This window comes from Falco punctatus, assembly GCF_963210335.1.
Source record: "Falco punctatus genome assembly, chromosome: 8".
Lineage (NCBI taxonomy): Eukaryota > Metazoa > Chordata > Aves > Falconiformes > Falconidae > Falco > Falco punctatus.
The window spans coordinates 27,218,094-27,237,249 of NC_137588.1; the positions used below are offsets into that span (position 1 = coordinate 27,218,094).

The 19,156-nt window shown below is 43.9% G+C and overlaps 1 protein-coding gene across 7 annotated transcripts; it reads right to left on the reverse strand.

Annotated features, from left to right (window-relative positions):
* Positions 1–1,132: 1,132 nt before the first annotated feature.
* On the reverse strand, positions 1,133–19,112 carry TMEM169 (transmembrane protein 169). Of its 7 annotated transcripts, none has more exons than XM_080398732.1 (5): positions 18,959–19,107; positions 15,357–15,471; positions 6,708–7,142; positions 4,678–5,244; positions 3,412–3,612 (listed from the first exon to the last, which is right to left on the reverse strand). In XM_080398732.1, the coding sequence occupies exons 3-5, from the start codon at positions 7,009–7,011 to the stop codon at positions 3,557–3,559; spliced, it is 927 nt and encodes a 308-aa protein (XP_080254858.1). In that variant the 5' UTR covers positions 7,012–7,142; positions 15,357–15,471; positions 18,959–19,107; the 3' UTR covers positions 3,412–3,556. The 7 variants fall into 7 exon arrangements, with proteins under 7 accessions (XP_080254861.1, XP_080254858.1, XP_080254859.1 ...); XM_080398733.1 differs by lacking the exon at positions 15,357–15,471 and adding an exon at positions 12,693–12,823 and having other exon boundaries at positions 18,959–19,088; XM_080398734.1 differs by lacking the exons at positions 15,357–15,471; positions 18,959–19,107 and adding exons at positions 12,693–12,823; positions 13,679–15,349.
* Between the last annotated feature and the right edge of the window lie 44 nt (positions 19,113–19,156).

The window sequence follows — 19,156 nt, forward strand, 5'->3', positions numbered from 1 at the left end:
GGAATGTGGGTTATGCATCCTTCTTTTCTCTCTTCAGTGCTAGTGTAATTGCGTGCTTCAGTGTGCAAGAGCAGATTGGAGTGGTTTTTCTTAACTAGCAGTTGCAGCTTTGAAAAGGTATCCCTGGGGATGGCCACACAGATCCATGGAGCAGCTGATAGTTTCAGAGTGAGGAATTGCAGGTTCCCAGCCCTGGGGTTCAAAGCATGGGCCTGATGGATTAGAAGGGTAAATTCAAGAGACTAGTTATGGTTAAAAGCACAGTCTACACTGTGATTGTTTCAGTTCTCAAAGAAACTGAATGGGATAGGTAAGTCAGCAGGCACCTTCTCTCCCCCTGGTGAAATACATGGTGCAGTCATACAGGTGTGTTTTGCCTGGTGCAAAGGTCATCCATAGGAGTCTCTCCCACTGCTAACCATTATCTTATAAAATTATAAACCTTGTACCTCAAAGGTGAGAACTGCAAAGACTAATGAGCTAATTCTCTGGGCTCACTACCCTCCACCTCATGCTGCCACACCAGGAAGCTGAGCGTCCTTCACCAGGTTCTTCATTGGAGGTGGGAAGTCCCCAGCGTACACCCACCATGCAGGGAATCCTGTTCCCTTGACAATGTTTGCAGTAGGCATCACACTGAAAGCACCTTCCTGGTATTTCCAGCTATTGCATTGGCCATGGCACTGCCCGTTTGAGAAAATCACCTGCAGGTAGCCTTTTGGCTGGAAGAGTTGTTACACTGAGCTGTGCTAGCTCTTGGCTAGGAATTTCATTTGGGCCTTCCAAAGATTAATGACTCTTTCTTAGAAGAAAGAAAATGCCAAATGTGTTTGCCCTGTGCTAGCAGGAGGGTAGGACTGTAGTAAGACAGTGTGGGAGAGCACCAAGGGTATCATTTAATATTTAGACACCTCAAAAGAACTGTTTTGGTGGATTCTCCTTCGACTTATCAGAGCCATGGCTGGAGTACTTAGGGGTTGTAAGAAATCTTCCCAGCACAGCTTAAATAGCAGTTCCAAGTCGCAGACACACAGACCATATTTGTAGAGTTAAATGTATTTTCTATTTTGGTATGGAAGCGTGTCTCTCCCTACAGATCCTTGGGGCTAAAGCCAAACAGATACCCAAGAAATGAAATTTAATCAGAAGTTTTCATTTGTGCACTAGGAAGTAAAAGCAAACAAGAACCCAGAGCCCAGAGATATGACAGTTCTGGATAGGCACAGGTTAACAAGAGGTAAAACTGAGACACATTTCAGACACACTTTAAAGTGGGTCTTCAAAGATAATGACTTGTAATCGATTATCAGCATAGAATGACTGTGTTCATCCCACAGCACTGTTTTTAACACAAAGTCAAGCAGAAACATGAGAGCAACACTATTCTAAAGCCACGTACATATTTATTCTCCACCCAGGCCAGCAAGGATGGGAAAAGGGAATGCAATTAAAAATAACAATCAGCAAACGTACACTATCTTTACTTAACAAAACATCCCGACTACAGCAGCCAGAAACACACTCAACAATCAGAGTAACTGGAATTCCCTGCAGTTTGACAGTGGCACATAAGCAGAAATTACTTGTGAGTTTCTGAAAGCAAGGGTAGAACAAGACAAAAACTTGTGCTTTTTTCTATTACAACAATTGATAATTATTATATATTTTGCAGCAGGCAAATCATTCCGGGAGCAAAAGAGAAAGCTATCCAGACTTGTTATGAGAAAATTGTCAATAAGATGTTTATAAATAGCACCAGAACTAATACCAAGCTTAAACTAGCCCCAACCAAAATCAGTGGCAGAACACCCTGACTTCAGCAGGTGCAGAGGCAAGCTTGGTTAAGTGTAAATTCGAAAACACACAATGGATTGTTCCAGTATATCCCCAGAAAGGTGGCCTCCAATCCCAGCATAGCTGCCACGGCAGAGGGAAGGTATTAATGACTTCTCTGACACTCCTCTGTGTCTACATAGCAGTAAGAGGCACAGATTTGGTTTTGTCTCCACTCTGGCAGGCTGTTTACAATCCTGAAAGCAAATCCTGCAGCTCAACAGACATTTCACATGGCTGTGTTCTGTAATGAGCTAGTATTTATCATTCAAGCCCTCTGTAAGCTGAAGGCTCTTTGTGCCACTGACCCCAGCCTTTCGTCTAGCCTTGAACAGCTGCTGTTTGGCAGTGACAGCTGAATTGGGTTTTGTCCTTCTGCAGCAATGCATACTTGCCAGCCATCCTTCTCTCAAACCCACTTGTTGGGGCCAAGATACACAATCCACCCCTTTCATGCCAGCAGCGTCCCTCTAGGCAAAGCGTGAGAACACTTGCCAGCAGGCCTTCCTTCCCATTAATGCTTGTTAAGCATTACTTCTTCCCACCCTCCAGCCATGTGGGAGCCTGCAATTTCCATGTGGAAGAGTATTAAGCAGAGTGGCTGCACTGGGTCACTACAGACTGCCAGCACTGGCATGACTTATCCTTGACTTCTCTATTGATTCAGCAGCACGTCAAGCTCCCTGACTGAAACAGCCCTGTGAAAGGCATTTTACTGCTTGAACTGGTCCCAGGCATGTGTCAGCCTTAGCTGTCAGACTTAACCAGAAAAAACTGCAAGCTGTGCATCAGAAAGCAGCAAACACAGCCTGGCTGTACCTGTGCCCAGGGAGCACCTCTGCTTTATTGGTAAAGTGTGGGGACAAACCTGCTCTTGATATCTGGCTTCTACACTATTCACAGTGTTCATCCTCAAGGCAGCGCTAAGAGGCTGCTTTGGCTGGACCTCCCAGAAGGGGACAGACCACGGACGCAGCAGAGACTTCACTTATTTCTCAGTGTCATGCCTAGAGGATTGGATGGACTTGTTTATACATCACCTGTTCCCAGATGTCCTAACCAGGACAGACAGTGTAGTCTTGAGCTCCTCCTTGAAATGCAACACAAAGCATTAGTTCCTGTGAAATCCAGCTTCTGAATGCTTCTCTTTACCATCCTAAAACTAGAGCAGCTCCCCCTCTGGTAGGGAGACTGGGGAAGTGAAACATCTATACAGACATGAGTGACTGTGCAGCCTGACTGACTGCACACTACAAATTATCTACGTACACGCATGCAAATGGTAGGCTCCTCTGGGTTAGGGCTGAGCCAGACTTACTAGCAACACCAGCTGAACTAGAGCACTCAGAAAATTATTCATGTTTCAGACATGTAACTCAGTCCCCAATAGAGCCCGTTATACATCTCTTTCATTTTCCCTGTGTCCTCCTTAGGCCAGACTCCTAAGAGTCAATCCAGAAAAAGAACATTTCTGCTAATCTTTTTTTTGAAGAGACAATTTTTTTCCAGCATATGGTGGCCACCTCAGCCTGGTCTGGGAGCCCACTAAGATGCCATGCAAAGTCCCAAAAGGAGGCAAACCAATTATGAAAATGAGACATGAGGAGAGGAGGATATATAATCTGTTGCTCATCCGTATAATTAACGAGGAAGTGTGTGTGGGATGCAGATTTCCAGAGCTGAGGCACTAATGCAATTTGCACTGGCACTAACAAACATGGGCTCAGGGACTCCCCTGTTCTGAAAGAGAAGGTCCAGCAGCTCTTCCATAAGAGCAACCTGAAAAACAAAATGACTGTTTCAGTAACACCGTCCCATCCCAAGCACCTTCAACTCCACCTCCTTAAACATAGGTGCTGCTGGTCCAAACCTACGTTGCAGTGACCTGCAAACTGATCACCCTTCCTCAGAGCAGGTTTCTTGCCTATAATGCAACTGTTTGCACTGCACACTGTATATGACTCCCACAGCCCATTCCTTCCTAACAGTGCACCTATCAAGACAGCAAATGCAGGTGTGTCCTAACCACCTATCTGTGCACCTACAGTCACCTGAGGGTGCTGGTGACAGGCCAGTCAGGTCCCCATGCACTGCATTACAGAGCAAGCTCTACTCTTCCATCATGTGATGGGTGTGTTTCAGGTCAGTGTACAGCTCATGTGCCTTTGTTGGGGACTATGCTGTCCTCCCCCAGTGAAAGGCTGGGCACAACTATTCCAGTGGTCTGTTTTTCAAACTGACAGTGTCTAAGCAGCTAGCCTACTGGGAAGTTCTGCTGCACTTATTGGAAGGGCTGTTAAAGGACCCTTTCTAGGAAAACTGCAGGAACATCACACATTTTGCAATTTAGCCTTCACCTCTGAACAGGTTCTTGTCTCTTGAAGTTCAACCCCTGAGTAGAGACTTCTTTTCACTGGGTCAACGGATCACGGTTATGTCCTATATCTGAAATGTAAAGTTCCACTTTACAGAAGTGGACTTTTCAGCATGTATCTCTGCCACTCCACGAACAGCCTGAGCCCCACAGACCTGGATTTTCTCACCATTCCCACAAGTTATAATTAGCTAAAACAGATGACAAATCCTTGGAGAGCCATGCACCTCCCCACCCAAACCATGGGAAGCTAGCACACTTCCATTCTGTGACATTTAAAGAGCACTCCCAGCCCAATATTTTATTAATTAAGTTTGTGTTTAAATATATATATATATATAAAAAAAAATATCAGTGTGTTATTGTCTAGGTGAAAACCATTCACATATGACCAAAACAGTCAGCCAGGACAAAGGCTCAGACTGCCGAGGTCTCAACCCCCTGTGCAGAGCTCTTGCCAGAAAGACTACCTGAGATATTGTCAGAATCTAGCAGCTCAACAATGCTGTATGGAGAACAATCTTCCAAACCCAGCTTACTGCAGAGCCAGCCACAGAAGCCCTTCTCCATATCCCTGACAGCATGCCACCAGTACCCAAAGGACCATGCTACCTGCGCCACAGCTGAGTACAGGCCTAGGGAAAAAGACACCACCATAATTATAATTGGGTAGAAGATGATTAAAAAGGGACAAAATGTGATTTTGTGCCAGAAGGTCCTCTCTTCATTGTATACCAAGAAGATGTTGTACCATGTAATGGTTCCATAGTAGAATGAAACCACAAAGGACACTACAAAAATGATGGGGAGGCAGATGATGGTCCAGAGAACAACGTGGGGTCCTCTGTCCAGCCCAACATCACATTTCTTCTTCTCAGGCATGTCCTCTTTAGGGGGCTCCTTTGACTTCGCCAGTTCCTGTAGCTCTTTATCCGTTAGTGTGACATGGATGTCCACCATCTGACCCTTCTTCTTTCCCCTGGTGATTGTTCCAGTCAAGGTGACATAGCGGCTGTCTAAAGGCATGTTCCAGACACCTACAAACACAGATAAACTCATCTACATAAGATTTATTTTCAGTACAGAGTATTTTCTGTAAATCCCCAAAGACAATTAGATAGTGCATATGGAGTTATAATTAAATTTTAAAAAGATGGAATGCAATAAGCAATGCAGTATAAAGAAGATTATCACAGAAGAAAATGGAAGAACTAATGAGGGAGAAGACATGAATTCCAGATGATAGAAATCACAAGGGAGAAGACTCCAGCATCTGCACTAGGGACGATATGAGAAGGGAAAGTGCTGCAGGAGTGTATGAGAAAGAGATGAGCCACAGTAACTGAATCAAAAATGGCATGCCTATTTTCTCTGGTACCTTCATAGATTTATTCCTTAACAGTGTGAACACTTGGCATGAAATATGACTAAGACTCTTGTTCTGGAATAAGCACATCCATACATGGAGTTATACTTGAATAGCTAATATTTCACTTTACATTTCCACTGTATCTCAATCCAAATTAATTTTCAAAGTTTAGAAAAAGCTTACAAACTCTCATATAATTATATCTGCATTTTAAGGCATCAGCAAAGGCACCAAACAGGAAAGTGTTGGGATGCATGTTAAAGTCACAGACTGGCTTAGTTCCCAAGTGAAATTCATTAGGACAGTCCCTGCAATGATACTGGCCAAAAACTCTATGGGCCTAAAATATACTTCCTCCCGGTCTTAATTCTGACTAGCTTGAAAGAAGGTCTTCAGAGGCTCTTAAAAGGAGGCTCAGCAGTTTGAACTGGCCCACCAAAATAGGAAGGCAGCAGATAAGCCATGAGGATAGGGGTTAAGATCATGAGGGAATCTGCTGCAGCTGAGGGATGAGGAGCATGGATTCACATTTAAGCCCCTACCAGCCTGCACTGCCGACTCACAAGAGGATTAGCCATAGGACCTGCCTCCCACACTTCTTCCCTGCAAGGGTATCCAGGACAGGCATCAGAAGTGAAAGCGGCTCCAAGATGCCCCATGATGACCTTGCCAAACAATCACTCTTAAAGAGGAAGCTGTGCTGAGAATATGCAAACAGAAAGCAACAGCAAATCCTAGATAATGAGTAAAACTCCCTGTCACAGGTAGAGCCACTAAATCCATTTGCTTCTATCCTTTCACTTAACAGGCAGTTGTTTTAAGCATGGACAGGAGCTTGATCACAGCATCATTGGCTTAAAGCACACACAGCATTCTTCTGGATCAACCCTAACATTTAAACATACATTTAAAAATGAGTGCAGCAACAACCAACCTCTGCAAAGAACTGCAAGGACACCCCAAATCAGCCTGTAATGCTTTTTATTTCAGAGTGGTTTTATGTATGAACTCAGGCTCTCCTTGCCCGCAGTCTTGGAGAGGGTTGGTCCCAGAGTCACTTACATTTGACTTTAGCGCATGCTGGCATCAAAAAAGACTTTATGGAAAATGGGTGTTCCCAGGAATACATACCATCTGCCATGGACTGACCCAGGAACTTGGAGCCTTCCTCAGAGCTCCTCTCCCCTCCTTCTTCATCCACCTGTTCTTCTTCCACCTTATTCTCATTCTCTGACCGATACACTATTATTGACTCAGGACGAGACTCTTTCTTCTTCTTTTTCCTCCGGTCCATAGTGGCTTCCCCATCAAAGGTGACAGTGGTTGCCACAGCCCTTCTCATGGAGCCATGGCGAGGGCTCTGGCTTCCAGACTTGCTCTCTTTCTGCACTGTCTCCTCCATCCCACTGCTGCTCTCAAGACCCTCACTTGGCATCTTGCAGCACTTGTTTCCAACCTAACAGGTCCTGCACTTAGAAGTCATTGATTAGGCAATGGTCCCATGGATGCTTTGCTTTGGTAAGATGTCCCAGTGCTGACATCCAAATTATGCACTCCATTCCCAGCCTAAAATGACAAAGAAAGCTGAAAAAGTGTCTTTTTCTTACCAAGCAGAAAAAATGGCCATAGTTTTCCCATAAAGGGTTACTTTCAACTGGTTTAAGTGTCATCTGAAGATCCTTATTACTGTCCTGAACTTCAATTTTATTACATGGATACATGCTTTGTAATATCACCTAATCCTGATTCTCAGGTTCCAATTTTAAATGTAACAAACCAAAGCTACTGGAAAAGGAAAGAGTAATAACATTTATAAAAAGAGATTAAACAAGCACAGCTTACTGGGCGAATTAATATTCCTCTGCAATGCTGGAAGCAAACAGAAGACAATAGTTTTGGCCCATACGCATGAGAATGCAGAAACAAAACCATAGAGGAAAAAGAAGTTGACTGATTTAAGGGATTGGCCTAGATTAGACAGCTGCAGCAGGAATACTGTGCTCATCCTCATTACAACAGGTATATTGGTGCCAGACTTTCTCATTTTGAGTGTCTTCTGATTTACTGCCCATTGCAAGGGTATTACAAAAAGTAATCAAATTATGTCAAAATGATGTTTCAATCAATACCGATTTAGCATTATGTAGTGCTGTCAAACCTTAAAAATACAGTATATACAGTAGATTTAAAGCAAAATCACTATTAAGATGACTTCACTAGGGAGGGAATTGGAAACCACAGCCAAGTCTCCTGGTTGTGCAGGGAAAACAACCCAAATCTTCTCAAAGCTTTGTTAACAAATACAGCAGCTTCAGTTTTTTCTCCTCATTCAAGCAAAATTAACAGCAATATCAAGTGACACTGTTATCTGTGGGAAAGCTGCCTAAGTAAAAAACATATAATTAAAGAGGCATTGAGACAGACAAATCCTGCTCCATGGACATGGACGAAGCAGGATTAATGGTTCTCAGATATCATAACAATTACGAAACTGACTGTGCCAAGTATTCATGAAGTATTTAGGTACAAATCTGAATACACTGAATAACATTTAACAACACTGAAGACCTCTGTTGAACATTCACATTTATATTTCAAAAAATGCACATGACCAATAATTAAGCTTCTACCTAGTATCTAACTCATCTCTTTAACAGGAAACTAAGAAACACAGTTATCATAGTTTATAGCCCACACAATGCCAGGGAAATTGTTTTACCTGAACAGATGCTAGAAACTAGTTGAGCATTTTTAGATGTGGCAGCATGGTCCTGGTCTTCCCACTGATACAAGATTTTTCTAGTTTGTTTTGAAATGTTTTGCAGAACTCTAGATCAACTATTTATGCCCCATACGCTCTCTCTCACAAACACACACAACTTTTATTTGTGTCACTTTAACACCTAAGACTGCGACCAATTGGCTCTACATGGCTTTGAAGAACTCAACAATTCAGATTATTTTTTGAAACCTCAACAGAGAATGGAGCAAAAACAAGAAGGGATTTTTCCCCAGAGACCTTTTTGGTCTCTGGGAAAAGCATCTCATCACCTCCACCATCCCCCTCCCCCCCCCAAAAAAAACCCCAAACATAAATGAGCTAATGAGAAGCAATTTCTCAATACAGTTCTTGTACCTTGTCTGCCTGAGGAACACAGCCTTTACATCTGTTTGGAAGCATCATGTAGATAGCCAGTTTTACACATACCATAATATAAAAGAGGAATGGGATATGCAAGAAACTTCACAGTGAAATCTAATACTTCACTTTCCACTTCCTCCTTTTAATTCCAAAGCAAACCATCCACTGACTTCAAAGATAGCAAGCTCTGGCTCTTAACATGTTAATATTGGCAGGCCTCCGAGATCTTTTCACATCAGTGGAATTCATGTAAGTTTTCATTCAGTGTTTTTTAAAAATGCCTTTATGGGGAAATGGAATAAATTTATTATATGGAATAAACTCACTCTTTGTAGTAAATTCATCCAGTAAGTACAATAGGCTCTAACATTTTTCTTTGAGAATTAGCAATAAAACTTCATGGCTTGCATCTATGAAATCCGAAAATTATGACTGAGCCTAATAAGCCCCTGAGACAACAGTGAGATTCCCCTCCCAGAGGTACTGAAAACAGGCCTGGAGCTACAGAGAAGCCAAAACTATCACTGTTGGGGTGATCTACTAAAGGTCTGGAGAAACGGAAGTTGATTTGGGATTAGATTCACAAAGATCCTGGCTGTAGTTCCACGATCAGTCCCCACTGCTTTGAAAAGGAGATGACTTGCCAGTAACATCTAAAACCAACATAAAGCTACAGGCAAAGATTTGTGGTTGAAGTTTTTTTTTTCCTTAAGGTTTATACAGCTGTGACATTGGTTAAAATCACAGTAGATGATAAACATCAGTTCTCAGTGCAATGCCAAAGCCTAAAGGATTATATCAGCCTTAACTATGAGAGGAGAAGCAAGGAATCTGTCACAGATAGGCACTGGAAATCCATGTCCAGTTCTTGTGCTCACCGGTCAGGTGGGATGCTGATTAATAACCAGAAGATGCCCTGCGATCTCCCCAGTTATTTTGCTATGTCATATGTTCCCATCCCCACTATAGCAGCTACTGCCACTGTGAATTTCCACCAGGGCTAGAAAGAAACACCTCAACAGCATGTTTGTCAAGGGGTGGCAGCTGTTTCTACTTCTCTTGCTCCTGAGCTCAGAACAGGGGAGGGAACAGGCTATGGGAGACAAGCCCCTAAGAAGTGTCGTTGCTGTGGCTGGGTCAGAGCCCTTGGGATAAGGAAGTGAAGAAGCCCAGATTATTCTGTTTAAGGCACAAGGAAGTAAAATCTGATATTAGTCTGTCTACATCAGAAACAAAAACACGGTGAAGGAGAACCCTCTGATCCAGCAGAGGAGGATGCAGTAAGATAAAAAGCTGAAAGATACAAACACAGGCCAGACGTTAGGTAGGTGTTTTAACAAAGTGGTAGGTGTCACTTGATATACATCACAGAGGGCTGTGGAAAGTTGTCCCATCACTGGAAACTTCCAAATCTGGACTGGGTATCTTGGCAGCTGTTTGGTCACCAGTACTTGACTAGAAAAGGTATTAGTGTGGGAAAGTCCTATGGCTTGTATTAGGGAGCAGTCAGATTGAAAGATCACAAAGATCTTTCCTGATCTTAAGCTTGTTTTCACAACAGATGTTTGTTCTTTCCTCATCTGTTTCTACCAATGAACCAGCTGGGATATGCTCTCCCACCTGGTCCAGACTTCTGAACACAGCACTTCGAAACACCACCATCAGCCCCACATCCCGCAGGGATGCTGGTGAATCAAACAGGTTCAAGCCACAATCCCATTTTCCCCAAGAATATTTTCTTCCTATTTGCAAACAAAAAATGGGCTCTTGCAGAAGTCACAGTAGAGTACACACAGCTTATTTTTTCTCTCTTCCTTTTCTATACATCCTGTAAGAACAAGGACAGCCCTCATCACTACACAGCTATCTACTGCATCAACTCATGTCAGCCATACACTGAGCTCTTCACCCCTTAAAAGCCTTGCTGTGGAGCTGAAGCATGACAATTGCTGTGCATCTAATACTAGTGATGTCTCCCATGTGAGAGCACAGGGACAGACAGGAATCCAATAACTGTCCATGGGAGGGAGGGAAAATAAATGGTCAGATTTCAAGGATAGTGGGGAGAAGTTTATTAGCCAAACAATTTGTTATTAATCTTTGTGTGAAAACAGATGGAGAACCCTGGGGAGGTGGCTCTGCAAAAACACTCTGTAGAGGAATTTTTAGAAGCACAATCTTCTGTTACTATGCAGTAAAGCTATTGCTGCTTACACTTCTTACACTTCTCATGACAGAATTAGTCTTTGACACACATAACAGGAGCCTAAAAGCTTGGCCTTGCACCATTTAGGTCAACGGAAGCCTTTTCCATTGGTTTTCAGGGTTTGATCCTGCTGCTAACAGAAGAGAAATTATCCGGTTTGAACACAGACAGGAAGGAAGAGCCTTCCCGCAAGCTAATAAAATCCTTGATCTTAAATCCCTGCTAAAACACAAGTAACCTTTTTATAACTGCTCAGAGCAGACATTAGAGGAAAAAATGTAGACAGTAAGCAGTGAGGAGCATCAATTTTTATTTTTACAGTCACATAAAATGCTCAACACAAGAAAAACTGGCACTGTGTCTTCACTCACATCATGCAGGGGTTATCTGCAGAACAAAAACCCTGTGCTTTAGAAGCACTGTGCGTTACCCAGGACAGGGAAGAGATAAGGAGAAATTTACCCCAGAGACACACTTTAAGAGAGAATTCCCCAGCCATGGATCAACTCCATAGCACCCCTATCCCTTAATCCCTTCTCTACACAACCCCGCCTCTTGATTTTGTGCATGTGCATGCGTGTGTTTCTGAGGATGCATGTTACCCGAAGAATTATTTCCAATCCTTAATATTTTTAAAGGGGTTATCTGCTAGCAGGTTGTACATATGAAAAATAGATGGTATCAGATGCATGCAGCTGTTCAGGACAGATCTGTCTGTCACCAATCAATCCTGTTATGACAAAATGCACTGGTCTAATTGAGGACATGCAGCCCCACACCTTACAAAATCATGTGGCATGACCTATGTTTAATTCAGACCTTATTCTGGGAACAGGTGAAATGGTAGGGCTCCCTCAACAGCTTTGGATCTGTTTTAAATTTCTAAATGACTCCACATGATCTTTCACATATGCATCCTCATCACACCCTGCTGAAACAGAGGACAATGTCCTTCTCCATTTCGTGATGAAATAGCTCAAACTAGATTACAGAGTTACTTGAACCTAGCAACTGCTCAAGGCTGTGATGAATGACACATTAAAAGGCAAGGCAAGACTAGCCCCTCCCTATCAGTATTGGGGTCTGTGCAGCTTGCGATGAGCTTGACAGGGGGATTTATTTCACTGAAAATAACCCTTTTGCATTTTAAAAGAAAATAAAATGTTATTTTCAGCCAGACAGATTCCCTCATCAGGTTCACCATGCAGCTATCCCTAGAGGAAAGAATTTCTAAGGAGGGGGAGAAAAACTGCCCCTCGTGGCAGCGGCCCATTGTGAGGCTGCATTGTCTGTACACAGCTTAATCCACAAGCTTCAAAGCATTTTCACTTCTTGGAAAGAGAGACAAGAAACGCTCTGACTGTGCATCCAAGCAGAAGCAGTCCTCAAGCTGGACTGCAGAAAGCAGAGGATGGTGCTGAGCACTGCAGCAGAGGGGACAACGCAATAAGATGACTTATACCACCAAAAACTTTATGGCTGTTTGCTAATGGAGCCCTGCTGCCCCACGCCTTCCACTCAGAAGCAGAGGGTGCTAAAAGCAAAGGGAGGAGTGGGCAAGCAACACAATCCTTGCAGGCAAGTGCTGACAGACCCAAGTTTGCCCAGTCCTTCTCATTTATCACTGGCACATGGCTCCTGCCTGTTGGCTGGTGGCATTAGTGCCAGTGCTGCCCCACATTGCTGAGCAGCTTCTGGACCAATCCCACTGGCACCATGAGCTGGACCTGTGTCAGCCAGTATGGATTGACCATCACTGAAGATGTACCTGCAGCAAGACTTGACTTGCTTGAGTACGGATTAAGGGCTCGCTGGTCCTGGTGCCACACTGAGTGGCTCATGCCCCTTGCTCTCCCCACTGTCCTTCTGTCAGACGCCCAAACACTTCCTGACAGTATTCTGTGGATACAGCCAAAACAAAACAAAGAAAAGTAATGAAGAGAGGTGCTCCAAAGTATCACTGAATTGTTTCTGGATGACATTTTCAAAGGATTCTTTTAAAAGTCAAGGACATTTTAGAGTATCTGTTTTATGAATCAGTTCTTTTTATTTTCCTCTGTTGTTCCATAACTTTTCCAAATGTCACAGAAAAATAACTGCTATGTAGATCAGTATTACTGAAGGCTGGAAAACAGCATACAAGTATAGCTGTGCATTTTTATTTTATATTAAACGAAATGCCTAATTGATTTTCTCGCATACTAACTTTTTCAAAATCCCCAAACTGTACTGGTCTACCTTTTTAAAAGTGAAAGCCTGCAGTGCTGTCTCTCTCTTGTCTCCCCATTTCTTTGTCCAGACTGCTAGAAGAAAGAGAAATTGAGACAAAGGACTCAAAGCTTCCTACTGCCTCCACAGGCATGAGATCCGTTTCTTTATGTTTATTATACTGTGCTAAAAATGTCAATGAATGCCACGTGCACATTAGCCTTTGAAGAGAACCAAGGCTTTAAAAGGAGAATGACTTGGAAATGGAAGTTAGTTTGAAATCTTCAAAGCAAGCCAAGTGGTTTAGATGAGATTCTTGAATAAATTCAGCAGAAGTCCCTGAATCTTGTATAAAAAAAAATCTCTCGACAATCAAGTGGAGACACGCTCTCTCAATTCCTTTGTTCTACCCCTCACTTCTGCGTTTGCCAAAGCAGGCCATCCTGCACCTTGAAACAGCAGGTGCCCATTGTAATTCCGAACCCATCCACCAGGTCACTGATGGATTACACTTTACCATAGAACAGCCAAACAAGTCAGTCTCACCAACTTGAGCCCAGCATCCTGCCTGCGCAGCTCCCTTAGGCTGGGATCAGGTGTAGCATTGCAATGGTTTAACCCCAGCCAGCAACCCAGCAACAAAGTACCACGCAGCTGCTCACTCACTACCCCCACCCCCCCCCCAGTGGGATGGGAAGGAGAATCAGAAAAAGGAAAAACCTGTGGGTCGAGATAAGAACACTTTAATAATTGAAATAAAGTTTAAAAAATAAAAAAATGTAATAATAGTAATAGTAATTAAGGGGGGGTGGGAGTGGAGCTGGGGAAGAGAGAAGGGTAAAACCCAAGGGAAAACCAATGATGCACAATACAATTACTCCCTGCCCGCTGACTGATGCCCTGCCAGTCCCTAAGCAGCGACAGGCCACCCCTGGCCAACTCCCCTCGGTTTATATACTGAGGAGGACGTTCTATGGTATGGAACACCCATTTGGCTATTTTGGGTCAGCTGTCCTGGCTCTGCTCCCTCCCAGCTCCTTGTGCACCTGCTCACTGGCAGAGCATGGGAAACTGAAAAGTCCTCGATTTAGGATAAGCACTACTTCACAACAACTAAAACACTGGTATATTATCAACATCATTGTCATACTAAATCCAAAACACAGCACTGTACCAGCTACTAAGAAGAAAATTAGTTCTATCCCAGCTGAAACCAGGACAAGCATCTATTTTTATTGGTATAATACCTGATTCATCCTCAGTTTGAAGGCTTGGTATTAAATGGGATTGGAAGATTTGCTAGGAGCTTGCTGCACACATCAAATGGGTGTTGTGCCTCCTCTAGGCATCCAAGCAGATGCCTAGCGACAGTAACAGAGCAAACATGTAGTACATGAAACCAGAGTTTTGATCCTCTCACCTATCTTTCCAGAGTGCAGAGAAAGACAGTACAGTCCTAGCTACAGAGACCTGCCTGGCAGGTGATTTCAGTGAAGGACTGCAAGACCCGTTTCCTTTCCTTAGGAAATGATGCAGTGATAATGTGTGCTGGACTCTTGCCTGACCTTTACAATAACTGAAAACTAGGACCCTGTGTTGGCACCTCATGCTCTTTTTTCCTTCCTTTCCTACTCAGAAGATGCCTGACCATCTCAGTCTTCTCTCCCTTTCCTGCCCTGCTCTGTGCTGGCAAGGTCAAGCACCCCACTGCTTTACTTAGGCAAAATAAGGAGAAACCACACATAGAAATACCTGCAATTGAAGAGCAAGAAGGTGCAGACATGCAGCCCAGTGGAAAACACAATTGTAAATCCAGTCTGGAAAGGATTATCTGAAAAATACCACACTTAACTACATCCTGTGGTTTTTACTATGCAAGATATTTGGGGGCTTCAGATCAGAGCTTTCCGAGAGTTACACCTGGCTGCAGCCCAGGAATTGCTGAAGAGCCAAACTACAGAGAACTGGAAGATTCCCCTGGGAGTGATTCAGGATTGCTTAATGCATTGCACAGTAAATATAATCTAAGATATTTAGACAGTATCTCCAACAGCAGGAATTAGTTGGCTCAGGGGACTCTCGACTGGATACAAGTGCAGATACAGATCCATGGTGCCAGGGTATTAAAAATGCAGCACTTTGAATTGTAGACAAATGAATGCTTCAGTATCACTAGCACGGTATTAGCAGGGGGTGTGATTATTTAGAAAATCTGTCTACGTACCAGTTTCAAACTGTTTGATGTTGATATCCTACATCTTGCACCACTGCAAACTCCACTTTGAATGAGGTGTCGGTGGTATCTTCTATAATTTTTTTTAAACACTGGAATGAAATTCCTAGGAGTAATGATGAAAGGTTGTAATATCCCAATTATCTCCTCGACTGAAATCCCCCAAGATACCACTGAGAGTAAAGTACCTTTCCAGAGGAATGTCCCTGAAGAGATGAATCGACCAGAGAGCCTGACCAGCAGCTAAGGCTGACCAGGAGTTGTTTTGACACTAAAACCAGAAGCCACAAACCAGAAAGGCTCTGACTACTTAACAAAAGGTGATGAAAGGAAAAACAGACACAGGAGAGAATGCGCAGACAGGAGGTGAAAGTAGCAGGGATTTCCAAAGAGACCTTTTGTGTAATCCCACAGAAAGGTCCCAAGAAAAGCAGAAACTCACACTGGTTTTCATTTGGTTTCAGCCCAATCCAGGCATTTCTTGTAATAGGTATGGGTGATGGTGGTGCATGTGGAGAAATTATTGTGGTTATACTTTGTGCAATTTGGTATCCCAGGAGAAGAAAGATATGAACCTGGAGCATCCATAAGGGTGGGGTTCTGCGAAAGCAGAGGCTGCTGGAGTGCAAGCCTGATTTTTTCTGAAGGCTAACTAGCATAAACCCTCTGTCAGAAAATGTCTTTGACCCTACAGTTTTATTTCTGGCACTGAGACATTTTTCATTAAATCTCCTCTGCTCTCACCTCCTTGTGAGACTGCTGGCCCCAGGGATACCTCTCCCAGCATTTGGGTCCTGCAGAGGTTTCTCTTCTGTTTGAGCCATCTGTTTTCTCACATCATGTTGGTATTTAACAACTCTGAGACCCTCCCCCTTGCCAACATGGATTATGAACTATGGGAGGGCACAGACTCCCTGAAGGCCAGCAGGCTATAAGGAATTATTAAGGCAGTACGTATTGCTGCCAGGATTTTTGAAGCATGGCGGTGTACTGGACTGGCAGATGTCATCAGCTGAATAGCTGAGCCATAGGCTGGCAAAGCACAAAATCAGCTTTTGACAAAAGTAGACTTTTCTGAAAATGCAGTTTCCTGTTCATCTCAACAAATTGAACTAATTCATTCAATGCCAAGACACAATCTGGGAGCTGCAGAAACAGGAAATCTAGTTTTTCCTCCTCAATCTATAAATAAAACAGTAGATGCTGAAGAATAACGTACTAATCCCACAACTCTGAAGGAGCTGACAACTGGAAAAACACCTATATTGATTAATTCCTTTTCCTACGTGTGTCATCTTGATTTTTGAATATTTAATGTTTTAAGTGATAGCTATACCAAGGAAAAAACACTGAGATGGTTTTTAACTTCAAAAATTGAAAATTAAGACTCCAAGGCTTTAAATGCAGATTTATTTTCTTCCAAATTTAAGCTGCCACATACTGAAAAAGTAATAAAAAAACCCATCTAATCAGATACCGTTTCCTAAGACAAAAATTAATAATCTGAACATTAAGCTTATAGAATAACATAAATATGTAAGAAGCACCTTCTGCTTACTGAATTTACCACTATATGGCTGCATGAAGCGGCAGACCAACATGTTTTAATACTACCAATAAAAGAAAATTAACATTCCTTTTCAAATAAGAAAGTACAAGTACAGGAGAAGATTAAAATTTATTTTAGTTAATAGAATTTTCTTCTTTTCAGCTTAAATAATTTTGTATTTTAATCAGCAAAGTAAAATCGATTCACACAAAGGTATACTTTGAATCCCAGGTGCAAAGGCAACCCACACAACAATGAACAGAAGCCATTGCTCCCCTGAAAACATCTGTGAGTATTGGTTACCTCAGCTCTGTTCTTTGTGGATTTGTACCAGAAGGGGCTACCCTCCACTGAATGCCAAGGAATGGGCGTCTCCTTTTCTTGCCCCCTTACTCTCTGGTCTTTATGCCTTTCCCCTTTCTCCTCCCACCCATCACTCACAGAACCTTAATTCACATGTTCAGCCCCTTATTTATGGCATTTCTATGACTACTGAGAAATTCCAAAACCCAAGCAATTTATCCTGGTAAGGAAGAAAGAAATCATTTGATAGTGCTTTCCAGGAAGAACACTGAAATCAAGCAAGTCCTATGAACAGAGGCGGCACTGGATTTTCCTTGCTGGCCTGCATCTCAGTCAGGGTGGCAGGCAGGTCGGAATATGAAGAATTAGTTCACTAGCACAGACGAATGCTTCCCCGTGGGATTAATTAATGATTACTCTGATACAGCCTGCCTAAAATATGTAGGGCAGCCAGAAACAGTTAATGGGGATCTTTGGAGCCTACAGATTGTGGAAGATAATAAGGGGGGGGGGGGGGGGGGGGGGCGTATCTTGCAGTGTCACCCACAGTGCTTCATGTTTTGCCTCCAGAAAGCAACGGTGTGCTTTAAAATATTAGGGTGTTCCACAAACATTAGCCCATCCAGAAGGCAACTTTGTCTAACAATCGACTTACTGGCCTAAGTCACCATGCAGAAGTCCACTCCTGTCTTGTCACCCCTTGCTGAATGAGTCTGGACAAAGTTAACTTCTTCATGCCTCCCCTTCCCTAGACTTAAAACGAGGGGACACAGCTTTCTTTGAAACACACTGAACCTCAGGATAAAGATGTTATCTTAAAACTGTCTCTGATTTAAAGTATAAAACCTTAGAACATGTTTTGGGAAAAGTAAAAAAAAAAATGTTTAACAAATGAGAAAACCAAAACTGACTCAATGATACTCCCACTAGACTTACATGTGTCTTTTAATATTTTTTTCTCACTCTCTTCTCCCATTAGCCATTCCCCCTTAGGCAAAAATAACAGGACAAAATTGAGATACACGTTCCAACACCTCTTATATTGAAAAGGACAGAGGAGATGCCTGGAGAGATACTGAACATGCACACACATGCTCCCAGGCACATCAGCACTGGTTAAAATCACCTGCAATGGGCAAAGATGCTCTGTCACTTCACTGTGGGATATAAAGGAAAATAATGTTGGCTGTCCTCTACGTCAGCTGAATAATTAATACCGAGCTTATTAAGAACGATTATAAGTGGGGGAAAAAAAAACCACCATAAAGACATTTTAGCACAAAACGGCAATGTTAGGGATACGGTAAATGGTATCACCTCAGCTTTCCCAACCTCTTCCCGACAGAGCCCGTGCCTGGAGAGGGGATTCTCCGTCCGCGGGTCCCTGGCCGGAGAACACCAGCAGCTTTCTCCGTTATTTACGACACCTTTAGAACATTACACGGGCTCCTCCTGGCCGGGGCTCCCTCAGCCGTGCTCCTGAGGGTGTCCTCCCGCATGGCTGTGGAAGCCGACCCGAACCGGTACAGAAAAACACGACGACCCCTCCCTTTCAAGCAGAGAAGACGGCGCACGGGGCTAACAGGCTCGCTGGAGGCCCCAGCAGGCCGGCGCGACCCCGGGGCACCAGGGCGCTACCTGAGGAGCCGATCCCGCCCAGGCGCCGGACGCGCGGCCAGCGGCTCCCCGCCGTGGGGACGGACCCGGCCGCTACCGACCCGTGGATAGCCACCCGCCTTACCTGCCGCCCGCGGGGCCCCGGTGCCACGCTGCGCTGCGCCGTGCCGTGCCGTGCCGTGCCGCGCCGCAGGACGCGGGAGCGACGGGCTGCCCGGGGCCCCGCGCACCGCTCCGCCACCGCCCGCTCGCCGTCCCCGGCGCTGAGCCGCGCCGCGGGCGGGCGGGAGGGCGGGGCCGCGCGTCACGTGGCGGGGGCGGA